Genomic DNA, 19,889 nt, shown 5'->3' with positions numbered 1-19,889 from the left:
AGTCCACGAGAATACAAAAGTACACAACACAACAATCTCGCAAATCTCTCTCTCTCTCTCTCTCCCTCTTTCACACACACTCTTTATCTCTCTCTCTAATTGAACGGATATATTTACAGAATTCAAGCTTCATTAACTCAGTATTACAGGATGAACTGGCGCCACGATCCACGACTCAAACAGTTGCTCGAAAAAGCTACGCTCGATCGTCTGTTCAAGAATCAAAGTATCTATAGCAGCGATGAAGTACAAGAAATGGAAAACACACTGCGACATGTTTTGAACAAGTATGAGAACAACGACACATTCTTTGAGGTTGGTTTATATATTATATAATGCTTCTGTGCATTTCAGAAACTTATGGAGAACCAAGGGAACGAAGCAGAACCCCTCACGCAGGAATGCTTGAACTCGCTTTGTGAAGTAAGTGGTTTTTTGAAACTATTAAACTATTATTTATTATTTCAGAATATCATAAACCGAGATCAAAAACACACTCCGGAGAATATGCTGACGTTATCTAAACTCTTTACAAAAATTGGAGACTATCGGCTCGCATGTGAAATGATCTGGTGTTGTGCCTCACTCGCCGTCCATGGTAATTTTATTTCTTATTATCTATGCAATGTATTCTTTTTCAGAGTTCATTACGACTCGCCAACTGAAAGTAAAGCTACATTTGCTCAACGAAAAAAAAACCTTCTTGAGGGCTCTTTCTCGCAAAATCGGGAATCAGTTTGCTGTTTTCGAAGCGTAAGTGTACAGGGTGGCGCAGAATTACCCGCACAAGCTATAAGTGCTATATCTAAAAAAGTAAAAGTCAGAGAACCATGGGAATCAACAAAGAGTTTATTCATGACCATATCAACAATTATCAGCTAATCTTGTTCCATCCGGCCTCCTCTCTTTTCGATGACAGCACGAAGACGTCTAGGGTAGGCATCGATGGTTGCACGCAGGTACTCTGGCGACAAAGCGTCCCATTCCTTGAGCAGGGTTTTCTTCAGAGCCTCGATACTTGAGTAGGGTTTAGCGTTGACCTTGTTTTGCAAAACCCTCAAAAGAAGTAGCCCAAATGATTGAGGTCTGGCGAGGACGGGGGCCATTTGTCCTTGGGGATGAACGCAGACAAATGAGTCTTGCACCACTGTTGCGACAACTTGGCTGTGTGTGCGGGAGCACCGTCTTGTTAGAACACCCAGTGACGTCCATGTATGTACTTCTGAACCCAGGGAAGAAATATCTTTTCTAAAATCTGCAAAATGTAGACTTCCTTGTTGATTTTGACTCCTTGATCGACAAAAAGCAATGGTGACTTGCCATCAGCACACACTGCTCCAAAAACCATCACACTAGCGGGATGAGAGGCTTGATGAATCGTCTTTCCGCTGGCAAAAGCTTCCTCAGAGGTCTCAGCAAGTACTCGATGATTTTGAGGGTTGAATTCAGCCTGTACCGTGAACAGCTGCTCGTCAGAGAACACCGTAACCAAGTGTTCACCATTGCGCGTGCGCTGAAGAAGCTTTTTCGATCTTTCGAGTCGTTTCTTGGTTGTAGCTTCCGACAGAATGACCGCTTTTCTTACACGATTACAGGTAAGCTTCAGCTTGTTTTTGACAATCCTTCCCAACAAACGCCGACTAATTTTCATACCTTTTGCCATCTTTCTGATGCTCCGATGTGCACTTCTTCTGATTCTCTCTTTCACAGCTTTGATCCGATCTGGAGTGACGACAGTTGCTTTTCTCCCTCTCCCACGTCTTTCCAAGAACGTGCCGAGCTTTTTGAAACGAGAAATCGAGTCATACACGGTTCCACTTGGGACTCCGAGCCGTTTAATGATGTCAACCGGAGCGACTCCTGCTTTGAAAAGGTTCAAAATGGAAGAGCGATGTGGACTCGGCGATGCCATTTACCTAAAACAAAACCGACCGATCTGAATTTTGGCAGAATGATAAAACATAATATGATTAACAAAAATTTAAATAATACGCGCACCAGAATTGCGTCAATTTCCTTGCTTTATGGCATCAAAGTTTGGTGCGGGTAATTCTGCGCCACCCTGTAGAAAATTTGTTTTCCATTTTGTTATGTCCTTTGGTGGAGGAGAAGGGAATTATAAAACCATTTATTTACATGGTGAGAATCAACAACTAAGAGTTCTCTACATCTTATATAGGCAGATCTTCTTGCCACGTGTGACCTCGGGGTTGGACGTTCACTAGGCTAGGTCATGCTAGTTCACGCCACAACACCTCCCTTTCTTTAATGAAAGTTCGTTTGTCTACTGTCTTGCATCTTCGGTTCTTCCACGACAGCCGCTGCCTAGACTCCACAGCATTTCTTCTTTTGGACCCATGTCCGCATCATGGCTTCGATCTTCTGATCTTCAGCCAACGATCTTCAGCAGATGTCATTTCGCTATGCATCTCACAGCTTCCACACGAAATCTACCATTCGAAATCGTTGAACACGAGTACCTCGATCCATCTTCACTCGGTGCTGCTGCTGCTGGTTCTTCAACGGTGTCTTCCTTCCGGGTGATCCCATGATCTCGAGCTCGTCACTCTCCAACCCTTCTTACCGCTGGTTTGTTGTCGATGTTGTCCACCGGGATCTCTTTTCTTCGGCCTTCTCCGTGCGCACCAGTCAACGGTCCCGTCCGGCATGCGCGTCCCCGGAGCGTCGGTTCGTTGATCTCATCCTGATCGCCACTGTTATGTCCTTTGGTGGAGGAGAAGGGAATTATAAAACCATTTATTTACATGGTGAGAATCAACAACTAAGAGTTCTCTACATCTTATATAGGCAGATCTTCTTGCCACGTGTGACCTCGGGGTTGGACGTTCACTAGGCTAGGTCATGCTAGTTCACGCCACAACACATTTCTATTATTTGTTTCAGTTGTCATTCGTCGTTCTTTTCAAACGACCATAACGCTCGCGATGTGAACGGGCCCTCTTTGAAGCAAATGACTTTGTCCAACAGCTTCGGGTATACCATTTAACCGAAGAGAAGAAGAACGAATTGGAAAAAGATAATTTCAACGACGATTAGCTCTGATTTATTATTTATTAAAGATTCCATGTAAATTCTTGATTCTCAATAATTCTACAATAATTCTACCGAGATCCAGATTTGTTCTTAAGGTCTTTATTAGCTTTGCCATTTGTTATCCAATTTTTTTATTGAAAATACTCTGGTTACTAGACTCCTTTAGAATGGGTTTTTCTTATTTTTCAAAAATGCTCAACCGAATAAAAGTTTTGCTAAAATGACAGATTTTCTCCATCTAAAAATGGGATTTGCTGTAAACTTTTAGTTAGTTGAGACCGGAGCAGGGCAAATTATTTGCATTTTTGTTTTGAATGTTTGATATCTTTGGTGACCTATCTATTCAAAGCTGTTTTTAATTACCAATTCTTCCATTGGATGACTAAACTCAAAGAACAAGGCTGTGCGGTCACCGTAAACTGAAAACGTGGTCAAATAATACACCCAAAGCAACATTTTATATGTATTTAACTCATTACTGTTCAAGCTAACGAAAATGCAACTATCTGAAAATACAATTTGATTCATTGATAACAACCAAAATACACCACATGAGAATCCTTCACAAGTATGAATAAGAATGGATGGTCAGCTAGAAACTCGAGTTTTGGACCATGGAAATAGACGCAATAAGGAGCACCATCATAGACTACTCCAGTGTAGTCCCTATCGACTACATAGTCATCATTGTATAGTATTTCCTCCATATTGTACTTCTGATAGGTCAGCTGAATAAAGAATTTTCACCAAGTTTTATTCAACCCTTATTTGAACTCACCTCAAATTGAGATTTGTGAACAAAAGATGGAATGTTTCTATAAACTTTTTCTGAGATGGTATCATATAACTCTTTCTCGATTCCTATTGATTTCATAAAACTCGCCAAATCGGTTTCCGTATTTATATTGAATCTTGGAAGCGCAATCTGGAAATAAAAGATTTTCCCATTTAAAATTGAGAAAGCTTTTACATTGACATATTTCTTCTCGGCAGTGCTGATCAACTTATAAAGTTTTTCTCCATTCTTCTGAATCTTCAAAGCGTTTCTCAGTCCAAATCGAATTTTCGGTAGAAAAATGTGCAATGAAATGTGTTTTCTCATCTGGATTCCTACCATTCGAAACGTATCATCTTCCGAAAAATGATGTTGATATGCACACCATTCCATAAAACCCATAGTTTGGGGAGAACTTTCAGTACTATAAAAAGTTCGTTTCGAATGGAAAAATGTATGAATCATTTCATCGAATTGTAGTTTATCGAATTGACAATCATCTCATCTGATTCAAGTTCGATAAATTTCAGTTTTGTTGATAGAAAATCTTTGAAGACACTTTCCTCTAGTGCATGATACCCCTCGTTTCTGAAATCGAATAAAGTTTACTTGTAAAGAAAACTGACCTACCTGTATAAATGTTGTATCGTTGGGTCATTTTCCTTTCCATCTCTTCTTCTTATTTCATACCTCAAAACTGAAGCTCTTAGAACACTCAGAAGATCAACAAAGTATTCAGTCATGTCATCTGGAGTGCCTCCTTCCAAAAGCAGCTTTGCCCATTTCAGTCGAAGTTGCGGAGAAGCAGATTTGAAAAATGGATGAATTGCAAGGATAATTGACACTGGAGAAATGATAAAAGATTCGGAAGTGTCGATTCCTGTCATCAAATGTATTGCTAGACTTATTTCTAATTCAGATTTAGCCGTTGCTGAAACAATTTTATGATTTTTTTTCTCAAAAATTGTACCTCACGCATTTTTTCTTCCTGTTCTTTTTGAACTTTCAATTTATCTTCTAAATCTCGCAATCTTGATTCAAGTGACTTTACTTTTTCATTGAGAGGTTTCATGCACTCTTTGATAGTAGACTTCAGCATAATTTTGAACATGTCAGATTCATAATACTTGCTCACTAAAGACGATAAAACATCTCCATTCTCCATTATTTCACAAGTAGAAAATCAATGAATACAAGAAAAAGGGTAAAAGTAATAAGAGGAAGAGAGGGGGAGAAAGAGAAAGGCGACTATGCGGAACGGTTGCCGACGGGGAACGCACATTCAACCTTTCTACTATACATACAATACAGAATTGAGAATTCATTAACATATTGAAATTAAAAATCATTGATAACAACCAAAGAAGAGTACATGATTATCCTTGAGATACATGAATAGAAATGGGTGATCTGCTTTGACTTCTACTTTTTGTTCGAAAAAAATAGGATTTAAGGGTCGGTAACATTCTAAAACACCATAATCGTATTCAGTCTCGTCATCTTCTTTTTCATCCAACTGAAAATTAATCTTATTTTAGACACATCTCTGAAAGTTAACTCACTTCAAACTGTGATCTATGTATGAAAGAAGTAATTTTTTCATCGGATTCCATAACTGTCTTCGTTACTTCTTTGTATAAATTTTTATCAGCTCCAAAGGATGTCATGAGACCTTCTAGTTTTACTTCAGTATTCATTTTGAGTTTTGGAACAGATATCTGAAATTTAAATGACTTCTTTCCAATAAAAAAACTATGTCATTTCTTACATCTACATAAACCAGTTTTGTTTTCTTTATCAATTTAGAAAATTGCTCACAGTCTCTCAGATTCTTCAGAATACTCGTCAATCCAAATCGAGTTTTTGGAACGAATACATTCATGGTAACGCACTGTCTCAGGTTAATTTGAACCATTTGAAACTCATCATTTTCCGAAAAGAAGTGTCTATGATTTGGCCATAACATGTATTCAACATCTCTTTGGCTGTCCGGAGAATCGTGAAATTTCCCTTCAAATGCTGAGAATCTATGAAACCAGTGATTGAACAGAGCGGAACATGAAAAAGTGTTGAGGAGTGAAAAATCACGGCTTTCAGCAGAAGATTCAATTTCCAAAAATTTCAGTTTCATCAATAAAAAATCATCGAAAACATTCTTCGTTAATCCATGATTTCCTCCTCTGAAACGTATTAATTTTTCTGAAAGATCGAACGATTGATTGATTACCTGTACAAATATTGTATTGTTGGATCAGATGGTCCTTCTAAATTCACTATTTCAGAAAAGTGAACGGTAGCTCGAAGAACGCTCAATAGATCAATGAAATACTCGGTTAAATCATCCGGAGTGCCTCCTTCCAAAATCAACTTTGCCATTCTCAAACGAATTTCTGGGGTGGCACATTTGAAAAATGGATGAACCCCACTGATAATTGACACTGGGGATACTACGAACGGATTGGAAGTATCTGACTGTTTCAATAACTTCAGGCCAAGATTCATTTCCAATTCAATTATTGGTGTTGCTGGAAAAACAGTCAATACAAAGAATTCTCTCTAAAAAAAGAAGAGTAACTCACGATTTTCTGCTGCCAATTTCAATTCTTCCTGAAGTTTCAATTGATCTTCCAAATTTCTCAAACTTAATTCAAGTCTATTCATTCGTTTGGTAACAGTTTCCATACATTCTTTAACAGTTCCAGTCAGCATAATTTTGAATGAGTCAGATTCGAAATATTTTCTCACAGATGACGATAAAACATCTTCATTCTCCATTATTTCACAAGTAGAAAATCAATGAATACAAGAAAAAGGGTAAAAGTAATAAGAGGAAGAGAGGGGGAGAAAGAGAAAGGCGACTATGCGGAACGGTTGCCGACGGGGGAATGTACATTTAACCGTTTTACTATACATACAATACAGAATTGGGAATTTATTAACATATTGAAATTAAAAGTCATTGATAACAACCAAAGAAGAGTACATGATTATCCTTAAGATACATGAATAGAAATGGGTGATCTGCTTTCACTTCTATTTTTTGTTCGAAAAACTTAAACTTAGGATTGAAGGGTTGGTAGCACTCTAAAACACCATAATCGTATTCAGCCTCGTCATCTTCTTTTTCATTGAGCTAAAAATTCATCTTGTTTTAGACCACATCTCTAGAAAATTAACTTACTTCGAACTGGGATCTGTGTATGAGAGATGTGATATCTTCATCGGATTCCATCACTGTCTCGGTGACTTCTTTGTATACATTTTTATCAGCTCCAAGGGATGTCATGAGACCTTTTAGTTGTATTTCCGTATTGATTTTCATTTTAGGGACAGATATCTGAAATCAGAATATTTTTCACATCGGAAGAGTCACAACGTTTCTTACATCTACAAAAGCTAGCTTCTTTTTCTTTATCAACCAAGAAAACTGTTCACAATATGTAAGATTCTTCAGAATATTAGCCAATCCAAATCGAGTTTTCGGAACGAATATAGTCAGTTTAACCCATCGTCTCATGTTAAGTTGAACCATTTGAAAATCATCATTTTCCGAATAGAAATGTCTATAGTCATCCCATAACATATACTCAACATCTCGTTCACTGTCCGGGGAGTTGTGAAATTTTCCTTTAAATGTTCCGAACCTATGAAACCAGTGATTGAACAAAGCAGAACATGAAAGATTGTTGAGGAGTGTCGACTCGCAACTTTCAGCAGAAGATTCAATTTCCAAAAATTTCATTTTCATTGATAAAAAATCATCGAAAACGTTCTTCGTTAATCCATGATTTCCTCCTCTGAAACGTATTCATTTTTCTAAAAGATCGAACGATTGCTTGGTTACCTATACAAATATTGTATTGTTGGATCAGATGGTCCTTCTAAATTCACTATTTCAGAATAGTCTACGGTAGCTCGAAAAACACTCAGTAGATCAATAAAGTATTCAGTCATGGCGTCAACAGTCCCTCCCTCCAAGATCAACTTTGCCATTCTCAAACGAATTTCTGGGGTGGCACATTTGAAAAATGGATGAACCCCACTGATAATTGACACTGGGGATACTACGAACGGGTCGGAAGTATCTGACTGTTTCAATAACTTCAGGCCAAGATTCATTTCCAATTCAATTATTGGAGTTGCTGGAAAAACAGTCAATACAAAGAATTCTCTCTAAAAAAAGAAGAGTAACTCACGATTTTCAGCTGCCAATTTCAATTCTTCTTGAAGTTTCAATTGATCTTCCAAGTTTCTCAAACTTAATTCAAGTATATCCATTCGTTTGGTTACAGTTTCCATAAATTCTTTAATAGTTCCAGTCAACAAAATTTTGAATGAGTCAGATTCAAAATATTTCTTTACAGTTGATGATAAAACTTCTTCGAGATTCATTATTTCGGCTCCGCGACAATTCGCAACTGCGACATTTCGCAACTGCGACATTCCGCAACTCACGTAGGTTTCGCAACTGCGACACTTCGCAACTGCGACATTTCGCAACTAGTCATTTCGCAACTGCGACGTTTCGCAACTACGACATTTCGCAACCACGACGTTTCGCAACCACTGGGCATTTGCATATTTGGGTCAGCTAAAAATGTTGAGTGTACTAAAGTGCTTGGGAACATATTTGAAAATAATTAAATAGAATAAAAAGTTATCTGACCCACTTTTAGACAAAACTAGGTTAAACTATTGCTAGTTTAATAGTTGCGAAACGTCGTGGTTGCGAAATGTCCTAGTTGCGAAACGTCGCAGTTGCGAAATGACTAGTTGCGAAATGTCGCAGTTGCGAAGTGTCGCAGTTGCGAAACCTACGTTAGTTGCGGAATGTCGCAGTTGCGGAATGTCGCAGTTGCGAATTGTCGCGGAGCCATTATTTCAAGGAATAAAATCGATGAATACAAGAGACTAAATAGGTCAACCTGAACGAAGAAGAGGGGAAAAGAAAGAGAGGCTTTACCGAACGGGAGGTTGTAGTGTTGTGTACTTTTGTATTCTCGTGGTCTGGATTGGCTTGTTCTTTTGGTTTATTGTCCATTATGATACTGAGAATCCGAAATGTTCAATTACTATCGATTGTCATTAAGAGAGACTGAAAAAGAAATGAATCAGAAAAATAAGTTTTGATTCTAACGAAGTCAGATAGTCAGGAGCTTGTTCGCCAGAATTACAAACGTACAGAAAGAATACGTCAATGGAAGAGGTACGGAGAAGTACACAAATACGCTCTATTAACAATGGTGAGATTCAAATGGTCCCCCCAAGCAAACAGCAGTTGAAGTGGACCCCTCTTTCTCTGATCGATTTCCTGGTAGCTAAGCCAATTCTTTGACATTGGCTGAGCCAAGTAAATTTCAAATTGTTCATTTAGGCAGCTAATGAATACTAACTGCTGAAAATATCAATTAAAATGAATGAAACATCGCTTGGAAAAGATTCCGAGTCAGCATATGGTTCCGAAGTATCTTCAAATGCCACTTTCAAACTTCAAATCGAAGAATCGACAAAAAAAAAGGAAATATGGTGAGTCTGGAATCAATTTAAATTCAAAAAACAAAGAATATTCAGGTATGAATGGATCAGAAACCGACTTCGTCATTATATGATTCTGGAGTTGTTGTTTTCGATTTTTCTCATTTTGATTCTATGGAAACAATGCCAAATTTCTTCTCAGAACGATAAAACTCTTGAGTTGGTAATGGAATATCAAACAGAAACAGATTTATAATAGAGTGACTTTCAGATTTCAAGTATTCAGTCGGAATTCCGAAACTTCAAACTAGATATTGAATCTAATAAAGCTTCCAAACCAACCGACCCCATGAATCTGGATGGAGGAAATAAGAAATTAGAAGAATTTGTAGAAGAAGTTATGAAAGATATCAAAAATCCATCGATTGAGAGGAATCAGAAATGGAAAGAATATCCGAAACAAGTCATCCCAACTCAAGATAATTCATCTTCAAATAACTCAGTATTTCAAATAAATGCAGCAAGTCTTATTCTCGGAGCAACAGTTGATTCGAGTCGATCATCCAGTTCAGACAATAATCCATTATTTGGAAGAGATCAAAGTGGTTATGTATTGATTGATAGATCTGATCCACCATCAGATAAAGCATGGTGTTCAAATGAGGAGAATCCGATTCTGACTATTGATTTGGCAAAGTATATCAGACCAATTTCTGTGTCTTATCAACACTCGAAATGGTCAGGAATGGTTCCAGATGGTGCACCGAGCAGATATGATGTACTTGTGAGTTTATTCATTATTTAGTGAGTATTCAATTCATTTTAATTTATTCAGGCTTGTCTCGATTACTACTGTAACAATCTAGAACCACTTGTCTCGAACTGTGAATATAGAGCAACTAGAGACAACAAACAAGAACAATTCTGCTCAATTCCATTCAATAAAAATCATTCTTCAATTGGAAAAGTTCAATTTCTATTCCGTCAAAATCATGGAAATGTCATGAAAACTTGTGCTCATTCGATTCGAGTCTACGCAGAGACAAAAGAAGTTCCAAAAATTAAAGAGAGGACTCTGAAACAGGCTGAAACTTGTTCCAAACTCACTTATGACTATCATCATAAATCGTGGACTTACAATATAGTTTGTGTTCTGAATATTAAATCATATAATTATTTCAATTATTTCCAGATTGACTACAAGAATTGCACTGTACTTTACTCGAATGACTGCTGTACTGAATGCCCGGAATGCTGTGATGAATGTCTCATTCAAGACATCGACGGTGGCACAGTTTTTCTCTGCTTCATACCTATAATGCTTGTTTCTATGGTTATCATATCTATCGTTATAGTGTGGATAATAGATCCACAATAATAGATTGTTTTTTCTGCAAACGAAAAGAATCTATCTAAGTTTAGAAGAGTAATAACTCAGAAAAACGTATGCTGTGAAAGAGGAATATGTGTTAAGTTGCAATTGGGTCATTGGTTGAAAGTTTATTTTGTAAGCAAAATAAACTATTATAGAATTCAGTCATTGATAATTTTGAATTAAATCCAAAAGTATTATTTCGTTACTTGTCTGTTCTTATATGTGTGTATATTATTCATCATTGAAATTCATCATTGTTTCCGATAAATTTTGAAACATATTGTGGAATTACAGAAAAAAAATACTCTCACTTCAATTATAGAAACTTAATTCAAGAACTTTTTTCTTCAATTAAGCTAAACCCCGAAGAGAAATATGCATTTGAACACTTAATCATTATATCGATCTGAAGTAAAAAGTCTGTTCCGACGTCAAGTTCTCTATTTGCCCATTGTCCCTACCAACTTTTCCATTATGCTCTGAAATTCTCTGAAAATCTGCTCATGAGTTACCGTAATCCTTCCATCTCCCCACTCGTATACTCAACACATTTTCCCCTTCTTCCTCTCCCCCTTCTTCTTTTTCCTTTTTTCACTTGGCCGTCACCCTTCTCTTTCCCTTCTTCTTCTATCTTCTTTCACGGTCTCCTCGCTCGTATCGGCCTCGTATTTGCCCATTTAAAAGACGCAGAGAAAGAGAAAATGCTCTGAATCTCTCGCCGCCACATTCTATTTCCATCTGCCTCCCCTTTTCCATTTTCCACTAGGGGTCTCTCTGTCCAAACGGTCTGCTGTCCCCCCAGCCATTCAAACGACGCTCCATACATCTTTTAGGTCTAGAGTCTTTTTCTCATCGGATTCGACCGTAACCCGAGGCTCTTGGAGCGATCTGTAGGTTTCCGGACTCGAAAATTCGAAAATTTCGATTATTAATTCATATAAATGTGTCTAAACCCAGCAAAATGCCTGAATAAACAAGAAGAATGACCTAGGTTCATATCGATTTTTTGAGTTTTGTATAATTTCTCAAAAAAATTGAATAATTTTTCCGAATTTTCTCTACTGATATGTGTTCCTGACCGTTTCTAGAAGCTATTCCATCTGGGAGGCCTGTTAAAGCTGTAAATTTCAAACAACGCGCCGAAAAGTTGATATTTCCTTTATTTTTTCACTCTCTCCATTCCACACACTATTTCTCCATTCTCCGTGTTTCCCTCCTTCTGTTTCTCTTTTAGTTTTTAGAGAGTTATCTGAAAAAGAACTTTATGAAAGTGCTGAAAATAGATGTCTCTATTCTAAAAATTCTACAAAACTTGGAGTGATTATCACTGATAATTTTCATCTTCGGATGGAGCTGGAAAATCTGGAAAAATTAGTTTTAGGAAGAGCTTTTTCCAAACAAATTTGTTAGAATCTTAACTCTGGAATGCTGAATTCAATTCTAGATTCCTGATTGTATTCTAGAAGATCCATTCCTTCCCGGGAGGTAAGATGAAAGTGCGCTCTATTCTACACTGTCCTTCTTCGAACAGTATCGAGTGGACCAGTATTACGGTCCGTATGCTGTGTAATTGGAATATGTTTTGGCGAAATTATAGTTTGAGATTTTAAAAATTTTAGGCTTCAATATCTAATTGAATGATTTTTGAATTAGAAAAAAAAGTGTCTCTATTGATTTTAAAAATAAATTAGTTTAGTTGTTTTTTTTCTAAATTTCAGGTCATCTTCCTTCATATTTACATTTTTCTTTGTCCAAATTACTAGCTTAGTCGATATTCAACTACAGTATTCTTATCATCAATTATTAGTAGTAGATCAATTTTCCAACTTCCGGGATTTTTTCTTACTGTATCTCCTCATCATCGCTATTTTTCTTCTCTCATTGTCCGCCCACTTTTCATCTGATTTCTATATAATTCCATAATTCCAGAAGTTTCCAAAAACCCAATTCAACTGATAGGAACCTTCCCTCAACGCAATGAGTGCTCGACCGGCTTTCGAGCAATTCACTGCTCAACCTCCTCAACCAGCCGGAGAAGTTGTGTCCCAACAGGCAGGAGATAGTGCTCAAGGACAAGAACTCACCATCTCAAAGTTGGAAAATGCGATCACTTCGATGGAAGAACAAGGACTACAAAACGATCATCGACACGCCAAAGCTCTTCTTTTGAAACAGAAACTTCAAGATGGTGTTCCACAAGGAGGACCACCAGCAGAGAATGGAGCAGTCGAAGGAGCAAATCAACAGATAACAACTGCTCAGTTGAATCAATTGAAGGCTCAAGTCTCCGCTTATCGTCTTTTAGCAAGAAATGAACAAGTTCCGGAGTCCCTGATTTCTGAGGCTGTTATGCTCCGGCCGAAGGTGACCACCCTGTTGCCAGACCCTTATGAGTATGCAGGAGAAGGAGAGAATGGAGAGAAGTTGCCTTATGATTTGATGAAGGTATATAGAACAAATTATCAACTAGTATTAATTCTAAATTTCTAATTTTCAGATCTTCAACCTCCACCAAATCCGTTGCAATCGTCCATCCACTGTCCCTCCTCCAAACGGAATCGATCCAGTTGGAATGTTGAAACAACGAGAGAATGCAATGCAGAATCGTATCGGTCTCCGTATGAAACTACTCAGCAATCTTCCAGCCGACCTCCCGGATCATATGAAACTCAAAGCTGAAATTGAATTGAGAGCCTTGAGAGTTGTCAACTTGCAGACCCAAGTTCGCAGTGAGGTTATGTCATGTATCAGAAGAGATACTACTCTGGAGACTGCTCTGAATCCATATGCATACCGTCGTGTCAAGAGACAATCTCTTCGTGAGGCACGTGTTACAGAGACATTGGAAAAGCAGCAGAAGATGGAACAGGAGAGAAAAAAGAGACAGAAGCATACTGATTTGATGCAAGCGATTATTCAACATGGAAAGGACTTCAAGGAGTTCCATAGGTGAGTAGTATAAGTTAAAGAATCGCGCAGACTGTTAATTTTCAGAAACAACTTCATCAAGGCGTCCAAATCCAGAAAGGCAGTAATGACCTACCATCAGAACAATGAGCGTGAACGAAAGAAGGACGAGATCCGTAACGAGAAACTTCGTATGCAGAGACTTATGCAAGAAGACGAAGAGGGATATCGTGCACTTCTTGATGAGAAGAAAGATCAACGTCTTGTGTATCTCCTCCAACAGACTGATGAATACGTGGATTCACTTTGCTCACTTCTTCGTCAACATCAAACTACTGAAAAGAAGAAGAAGCGAGAAGATAAAAAGTTCGAGAAGGGAAGTCTCGATGACGAAGCGAGAGTTCATGTCAGAGAGATCAGTACTGGAAAGATTCTCACGGGAGATATGGCTCCAAAGACTGAAGAGATTGAGTTATGGTTGGAGACTCATCCAGAATACCAACTGGTTCCACGTGATCAACTCAGTGATGATGAGGACGATGAGGATGAAGTTGTAGAGCCACCACCAGAAGAGAAAGAGGATGAATACGCTGGTATGGATGAGGAGATGAAGGCGAAAATGATCATTGAAAAAGCGAGAAATGAGGAGGATGAGTATGATCAAAAGTCGAAAAAACAAGAGGCTGATTACTATGCGACTGCTCACAAAGTCAAGGAAAAGGTTGTCAAGCAGCATGAGACAATGGGTGGTGGTGACCCGACTCTTCAACTGAAACCATATCAATTGAAGGGATTGGAGTGGATGGTCTCGTTGTATAACAACAATTTGAATGGAATTTTGGCCGATGAAATGGGTCTTGGAAAGACTATTCAGGTAAGAATCATTATGCATTGTAACATTTCCAAAATTGAATTCATTTTCAGACAATTTCCCTGCTTACCTATCTTATGGAAGTGAAGCAGAACAATGGTCCATACCTTGTTATTGTTCCACTCTCCACCCTCTCCAACTGGCAATCCGAGTTTGCCAAGTGGGCTCCAAACGTGAAATCAGTCATCTACAAAGGAACCAAGGATGCACGTCGTCGTGTTGAGGCTCAAATCAAGAGAGTCGACTTCAATGTCCTCATGACCACTTATGAATACGTCATCAAGGAGAAGGCGTTGCTTGGAAAGATTCGTTGGAAGTATATGATTATTGATGAGGGACATCGGTTGAAGAATCATAACAGTAAATTGACTTCTATGCTTAACGGATTCTTCAAGGCTCAACATCGTCTCCTCCTTACTGGAACTCCACTTCAGAATAAGCTTCCAGAGTTGTGGGCTCTTCTTAACTTCTTGCTCCCATCCATCTTCTCGTCTTGTGACACTTTTGAGCAATGGTTCAATGCTCCATTCGCCACTACCGGAGAGAAAGTGGAATTGAATCAAGAAGAGACTATGCTTATCATCAGAAGATTGCACAAAGTGCTCCGCCCATTCCTTTTGAGACGTCTCAAGAAAGAAGTAGAGTCTGAGTTGCCAGACAAGACTGAATATGTCATCAAGTGTGACATGTCTGCTCTCCAAAAAGTGATCTACCGTCACATGAAGAAGGGATTGCTTCTCGATGCGAAGATGTCATCCGGAGCCCGTTCACTCTCCAACACTATTGTTCATCTCCGCAAACTTTGCAACCATCCATTCCTTTTCCAGAATATTGAGGACTCTTGCCGTGCTCACTGGAAGGTTAACGAGGTTAGCGGAAAGGATTTGATGCGTGTCGCCGGAAAGTTGGAGCTTCTTGATAGAATCCTCCCGAAGTTGAAGGCAACTGGTCATCGTGTTTTGATGTTCTTCCAGATGACAAAGATGATGGATATCTTTGAAGACTTCTTACATTTTAGAAACTACACTTATCTCCGGTTGGACGGTTCCACTAAACCAGATGAGCGTGGAGATCTCCTCTCACTTTACAATGCTCCAGACAGTGAATACTTCCTTTTCATGCTCTCGACAAGAGCCGGAGGTCTCGGATTGAATCTTCAAACTGCTGACACTGTCATCATCTTCGATTCTGACTGGAATCCTCATCAAGATATGCAAGCCCAGGATCGTGCTCATCGTATCGGACAGAAGAAGGAAGTCCGCGTCCTCCGTCTTATCACTGCCAACTCGGTCGAAGAGAAGATGTTGGCTGTGGCTCGTTACAAGTTGAACGTCGACGAGAAGGTTATTCAAGCAGGAAAATTCGATCAAAGATCGACAGGAGCTGAGAGAAAGTTGATGCTCGAGAAGATTATCCAGGCTGATGAAGAGGAAGATGAGGAGGAAGTTGTGCCAGATGACGAGACTGTCAATCAAATGGTTGCTCGTTCTGAGGATGAGTTCAATCAGTTCCAATCTATGGATATTGATCGTCGTCGTGAAGAGGCGAATCAACTTCACCGTAAACCACGTCTCCTCGAGGAGCAAGAGATTCCAGAAGACATCGTGAAATTGTCATTTGATTTCGAAGAACTTGAGAAAGCCAAGGAAGAAGGACGTGAGATTGTGGAACAGACTCCAAACCAAAGAAGACGTAGAAAGGAAGTTGATTACTCTTCTGACTTATTGTCAGATGAGCAGTTCATGAAGCAAGTCGAAGAAGTTGAAGATGAAAATGAGAGATTTGTGGCTGAGAAGAAGAAACAAAGGAAGCGTAAGATGGCTGGATTGGATGAAAACGACGATACCATGGATGACGTTGTCCTTCAACACAAAAAGAAGAAGACAGATCCAGAACTTCTCGAGAAGATTAATGAGATTCTTGCTTTGATCCTGGATATCAAGGATGAAGAGGGAGACCCTATCTGCGAACCATTCCAAACCCTTCCGACGAGAAAAGAACTTCCGGAATACTATCAAGTTATCTCTAAACCAATGGATTTTGATAGAATTAATAAGAAGATTGAAACTGGAAGATACAATGAGATGTCCGAGTTGAATGAAGATATGGTTCTGCTTGTGAATAATGCACAAATTTTCAATGAGGAGGACAGTATCATTGTGCAAAGTTCGAAGATTATTGAGAAGACGTGGAAGGAGCAATATGAAAAGGTAATTGAGTCTTTTTAAAAGATCAGAAACCAATAATTTTCATTTTCAGTTCAACGCTCCACCAAAACCAGACACCCCACCACCGGCACCTGTCAAGAAGGAGACCCCATCCACCTCATCATCCCGCCCATCTACCAGTGGAACTCCAAGTGTCACAGACCGTCAACGTCTCCAACAACAAGCTCAACTTGCTCAGCAAGCACAGCAACAAGCATTCCTAGCTCAAATTGCCAAACTCCCAATGGCTCAGCAACAACAGTTCATTGCGATGCAAATGTTAGCAGCCCAACAGCAACAAACCGGTGCAGCTGCAGTCAACACCGCTGCTGCTCAGCAACAAATTATGATGCAAATGCAGACAATGATGCAGATGCAACAACTTGCTGCAATGGCAGCGACACAAGGAACACCGAAGAAGGAGGCGAAGAAAGAAGAAGCGAAGAAAGAAGAGACTCCTGTTAAGAAAGAGGAGGAGCCATCTACTTCTGCTGCTTCTGATAAGAAAAAGAAACCTGCTGAGAAGGAAAAGGAAGAGGCTGAACCGATGGAGGAAGATGAGGAAGAAGAAGAGATTATTGGAAAGAAAAAGGTAACGGATTCTGAATTCTAGAGATGTTTACTTACTTTTTTGATTTTCAGGAACCCACCTCCGGTCGCCGCAAGTCCCGCCCAACTCGTCGTTACTCCAATGAAGATTACGATGATGAGGATGACGATGACGAGTGATTCTTCCTTTCCTAACTCTTTTTTAATAATCCATCGCAACTCGTTTCCAACTGATCTTCTAAGTCTACCCTTGATAAAATCTCTGTACTCTCCTATTCTCCCACTGACTTACTACCCACGTGGTACCGTACAATTATTTGTAATCATTTGAAATTTTGATACCATAACTTCTGTATTTGTTTATTAATATTTATTTGGCTTCCACTTGAATAAACTTTTGGTACATATTACGGCTTTCAATGCACGACGGATTTTTAGATATATAAGTTTGAGTTTAGGATCTCCATGGATAAACGGATTACTCTCTTTCGACAACGTTGTTCGGTATGCCACCCGTATCGATTTGGTCACAGAACAAATAGACTTGACCCCAGTCGACCATTTATAGAGATTTGCCTAGTCTCCCTATTGTCCCCTCATCAAAATGGTTCTCCATACACGTAATAGACAATATATCCCGTTTCCAATTCTGAAAGTTCCGTTTCTTCCTTTAGAGAAAATACTTCTCAATATTCCCATCGCTGATTTGTAAGTTTCTCGAATCTTTAAAATTGTTCTAATAGCAGTTTTCCACAGAATTGAGTTCTCATGGTGTTCTTCGAGATTTAAAAGAATAATTGGATCGATAAGAACTGGAATAACTGGAGTCGATGTGTTGATATTGAGCCCTTTGCAAAGAAAGATTTCAGTAAAATCCCACGAAGAAACTTGTTGTATGTACAGCATTCAACGTTGGCGAATGGGAGAAACTCCGAAGAAAATTTGGAATTTCAAAGGAACCAAGATAATGATTCAGTAAGTGAAATATATGAAAGCACAGGTAAATTATCCTCATTCCAGAAAAGACTACAATTGTTTCACTACAAAAGCAGTACATTCCCCAGAAGTGCAGATTGGTTCTATTCTTTCTTACTTAATGGATCTCTTTAAAATCTCAATCAACAGTGTAGTTCAATATGATATGCACTTTCCTGTCGTAATTCCTACTACTATTCAAGAATGTAGACAATTAGAAATTTACAACAGAGTAATGAACAACCAACAGATGAACGCATTCCTTCGAAATATGCCTATCGTATCCAAAATAGTTATTTTGAACCTAGCGGTGGAGAATGACTTTCTATGTGATCCGGATATCAATTTCAAATTCTCTTCGGACTATTTGAAAATTGGTAACTCCAACTGGATAACTCGTGGAATTTTATTTTCTTCAAGTTGTGCATACATTGAGCTATCCAACTGTAGGTTCCCTTCAGAAGTGTACATTGATTTTATTCGGAACTGGTATAATTCGGACAGTACCCGACTGGAATGTTTGGAAGTTTTGTCCACTGATGTCAATCTTACGGCTTCGGTTTTCGACGAGTTAAAGCCAGTTCGATGGGATGCCAAGCAAAGGAATAAAGAGTTTAGGTAAGATTTTGGTTAAGAGATTGGTGGAGCAGCGACGTGGGGATTTGTACATAAATTAACCCAGCAGTTTCAGTTTTCCAACCAAAAAATATTTTCTGCCAGGCTAAAGAACTACTCTCTATCAAAAAATTTTTCAGAACTCCGTCGAAACTCATCGACTGTGGAAACGGTTTGGATATTGTTCGGAGGGATGGTTTGAGAGCAACTATTGTATCGAACAATTACCTTTTTTTTTGCTGTCTGGCACCGACCATTTGATAATTGACAGGTTGTCTCCACTATCATTCCGCCTCCACTCCCCGTAAGAAGAAATCGCAGATAACTCTTCTTTTTATTTGTTGTAATCACTAAAACGTCGAAAAAAAATTCAAAAAACTTTGCATTATTTTTGTAAACTTTTATTATTAATAAGCCTTTTATTTGGTATTTGTTTGAATAAACCTTTGGAATATATTACTGTCTTCTGTTTGTATAAAAGACAAATTTTTAGAAATGGGTTGAATTGACTTATTATCTCCAGACTTGGGGTCGGGCCGAATTAAAAAAAAATCTCGATCCGTTTTGAAAAAAATTTGAAAGTGTTTTGGAAAAAGTATAGTTTTCGACTAAAAATTTAAAATTGAATCAAAATGTGAATGTGAGTGTGTATGATAATTTAAGAATTTTTACTCTATTTTTTCGAAAAATTTCAAAAAATTTTGGTAAAAAATGGGTACCCACTTTTGAATCCGGGTCGGCCCGATTTTTGACAAGTCTGATTATCTCCACTGAGGCCCCCTTTCCAAAGAAAAATAAAACGTTTCAAATGTGGATAACTTTTATTTATCTTTGTATAAAGTAATCGTTTTGGTTAGTTCTCAACAGATTGCACACTGATTCCCGATTAAAAAGAGCCGCCATGTAGGCACAAATTGAGATGAGAAAAGCGATGAAAACGTAGAATCGAACGCTGCTTCCACCTCCATTTATTGTCTGATTTCCGTTCATTTTCACTGCATTCAATTTCTTCACGAGATCCCCCGAATTCAGCTGTCCCTGAAATTTGACGTCTTCTGAATCTGTGGGATCCGGGGGTTACCTCTT

General features: G+C 38.6%; 6 protein-coding genes across 6 annotated transcripts; 3 read left to right on the top strand and 3 right to left on the bottom strand.

The window, feature by feature from the left end:
• Positions 1-150: 150 nt before the first annotated feature.
• On the top strand, positions 151-757 carry GCK72_015048 (uncharacterized protein; the record flags this gene model as incomplete). Its single annotated transcript, XM_053730593.1, has 3 exons — positions 151-315; positions 469-598; positions 642-757. 3 exons carry the CDS (start codon positions 151-153, stop codon positions 755-757), a joined length of 411 nt encoding a protein of 136 aa, XP_053585365.1.
• A 2,821-nt stretch (positions 758-3,578) lies between these two features.
• On the bottom strand, positions 3,579-4,156 carry GCK72_015047 (uncharacterized protein; the record flags this gene model as incomplete). The annotated part of the gene is made up of 3 exons (XM_053730592.1): positions 3,579-3,782; positions 3,833-3,979; positions 4,025-4,156. The coding sequence occupies 3 exons, from the start codon at positions 4,154-4,156 to the stop codon at positions 3,579-3,581; spliced, it is 483 nt and encodes a 160-aa protein (XP_053585364.1).
• Positions 4,157-4,290: 134 nt separating this feature from the next.
• Positions 4,291-6,604, bottom strand: GCK72_015046 (uncharacterized protein; the record flags this gene model as incomplete). Its single annotated transcript, XM_053730591.1, has 7 exons — positions 4,291-4,417; positions 4,460-4,760; positions 5,294-5,345; positions 5,392-5,547; positions 5,598-6,009; positions 6,057-6,354; positions 6,409-6,604. The coding sequence occupies 7 exons, from the start codon at positions 6,602-6,604 to the stop codon at positions 4,291-4,293; spliced, it is 1,542 nt and encodes a 513-aa protein (XP_053585363.1).
• A 181-nt stretch (positions 6,605-6,785) lies between these two features.
• On the bottom strand, positions 6,786-8,221 carry GCK72_015045 (uncharacterized protein; the record flags this gene model as incomplete). Its single annotated transcript, XM_053730590.1, has 5 exons — positions 6,786-6,962; positions 7,011-7,166; positions 7,215-7,626; positions 7,674-7,971; positions 8,026-8,221. The coding sequence occupies 5 exons, from the start codon at positions 8,219-8,221 to the stop codon at positions 6,786-6,788; spliced, it is 1,239 nt and encodes a 412-aa protein (XP_053585362.1).
• A 1,021-nt stretch (positions 8,222-9,242) lies between these two features.
• On the top strand, positions 9,243-10,682 carry GCK72_015044 (uncharacterized protein; the record flags this gene model as incomplete). The annotated part of the gene is made up of 5 exons (XM_053730589.1): positions 9,243-9,355; positions 9,401-9,527; positions 9,576-10,088; positions 10,140-10,448; positions 10,497-10,682. The coding sequence occupies 5 exons, from the start codon at positions 9,243-9,245 to the stop codon at positions 10,680-10,682; spliced, it is 1,248 nt and encodes a 415-aa protein (XP_053585361.1).
• A 7,426-nt stretch (positions 10,683-18,108) lies between these two features.
• GCK72_015043 (uncharacterized protein) lies at positions 18,109-19,064 on the top strand (the record flags this gene model as incomplete). The annotated part of the gene is made up of 3 exons (XM_003108467.2): positions 18,109-18,188; positions 18,234-18,806; positions 18,944-19,064. 3 exons carry the CDS (start codon positions 18,109-18,111, stop codon positions 19,062-19,064), a joined length of 774 nt encoding a protein of 257 aa, XP_003108515.2.
• Between the last annotated feature and the right edge of the window lie 825 nt (positions 19,065-19,889).

This window comes from Caenorhabditis remanei, chromosome IV (assembly GCF_010183535.1).
Source record: "Caenorhabditis remanei strain PX506 chromosome IV, whole genome shotgun sequence".
In the NCBI taxonomy this organism is placed as follows: domain Eukaryota; kingdom Metazoa; phylum Nematoda; class Chromadorea; order Rhabditida; family Rhabditidae; genus Caenorhabditis; species Caenorhabditis remanei.
Note: the sequence above shows the minus strand (reverse complement) of the source record. Positions and strands in the feature narration are given on the sequence as shown.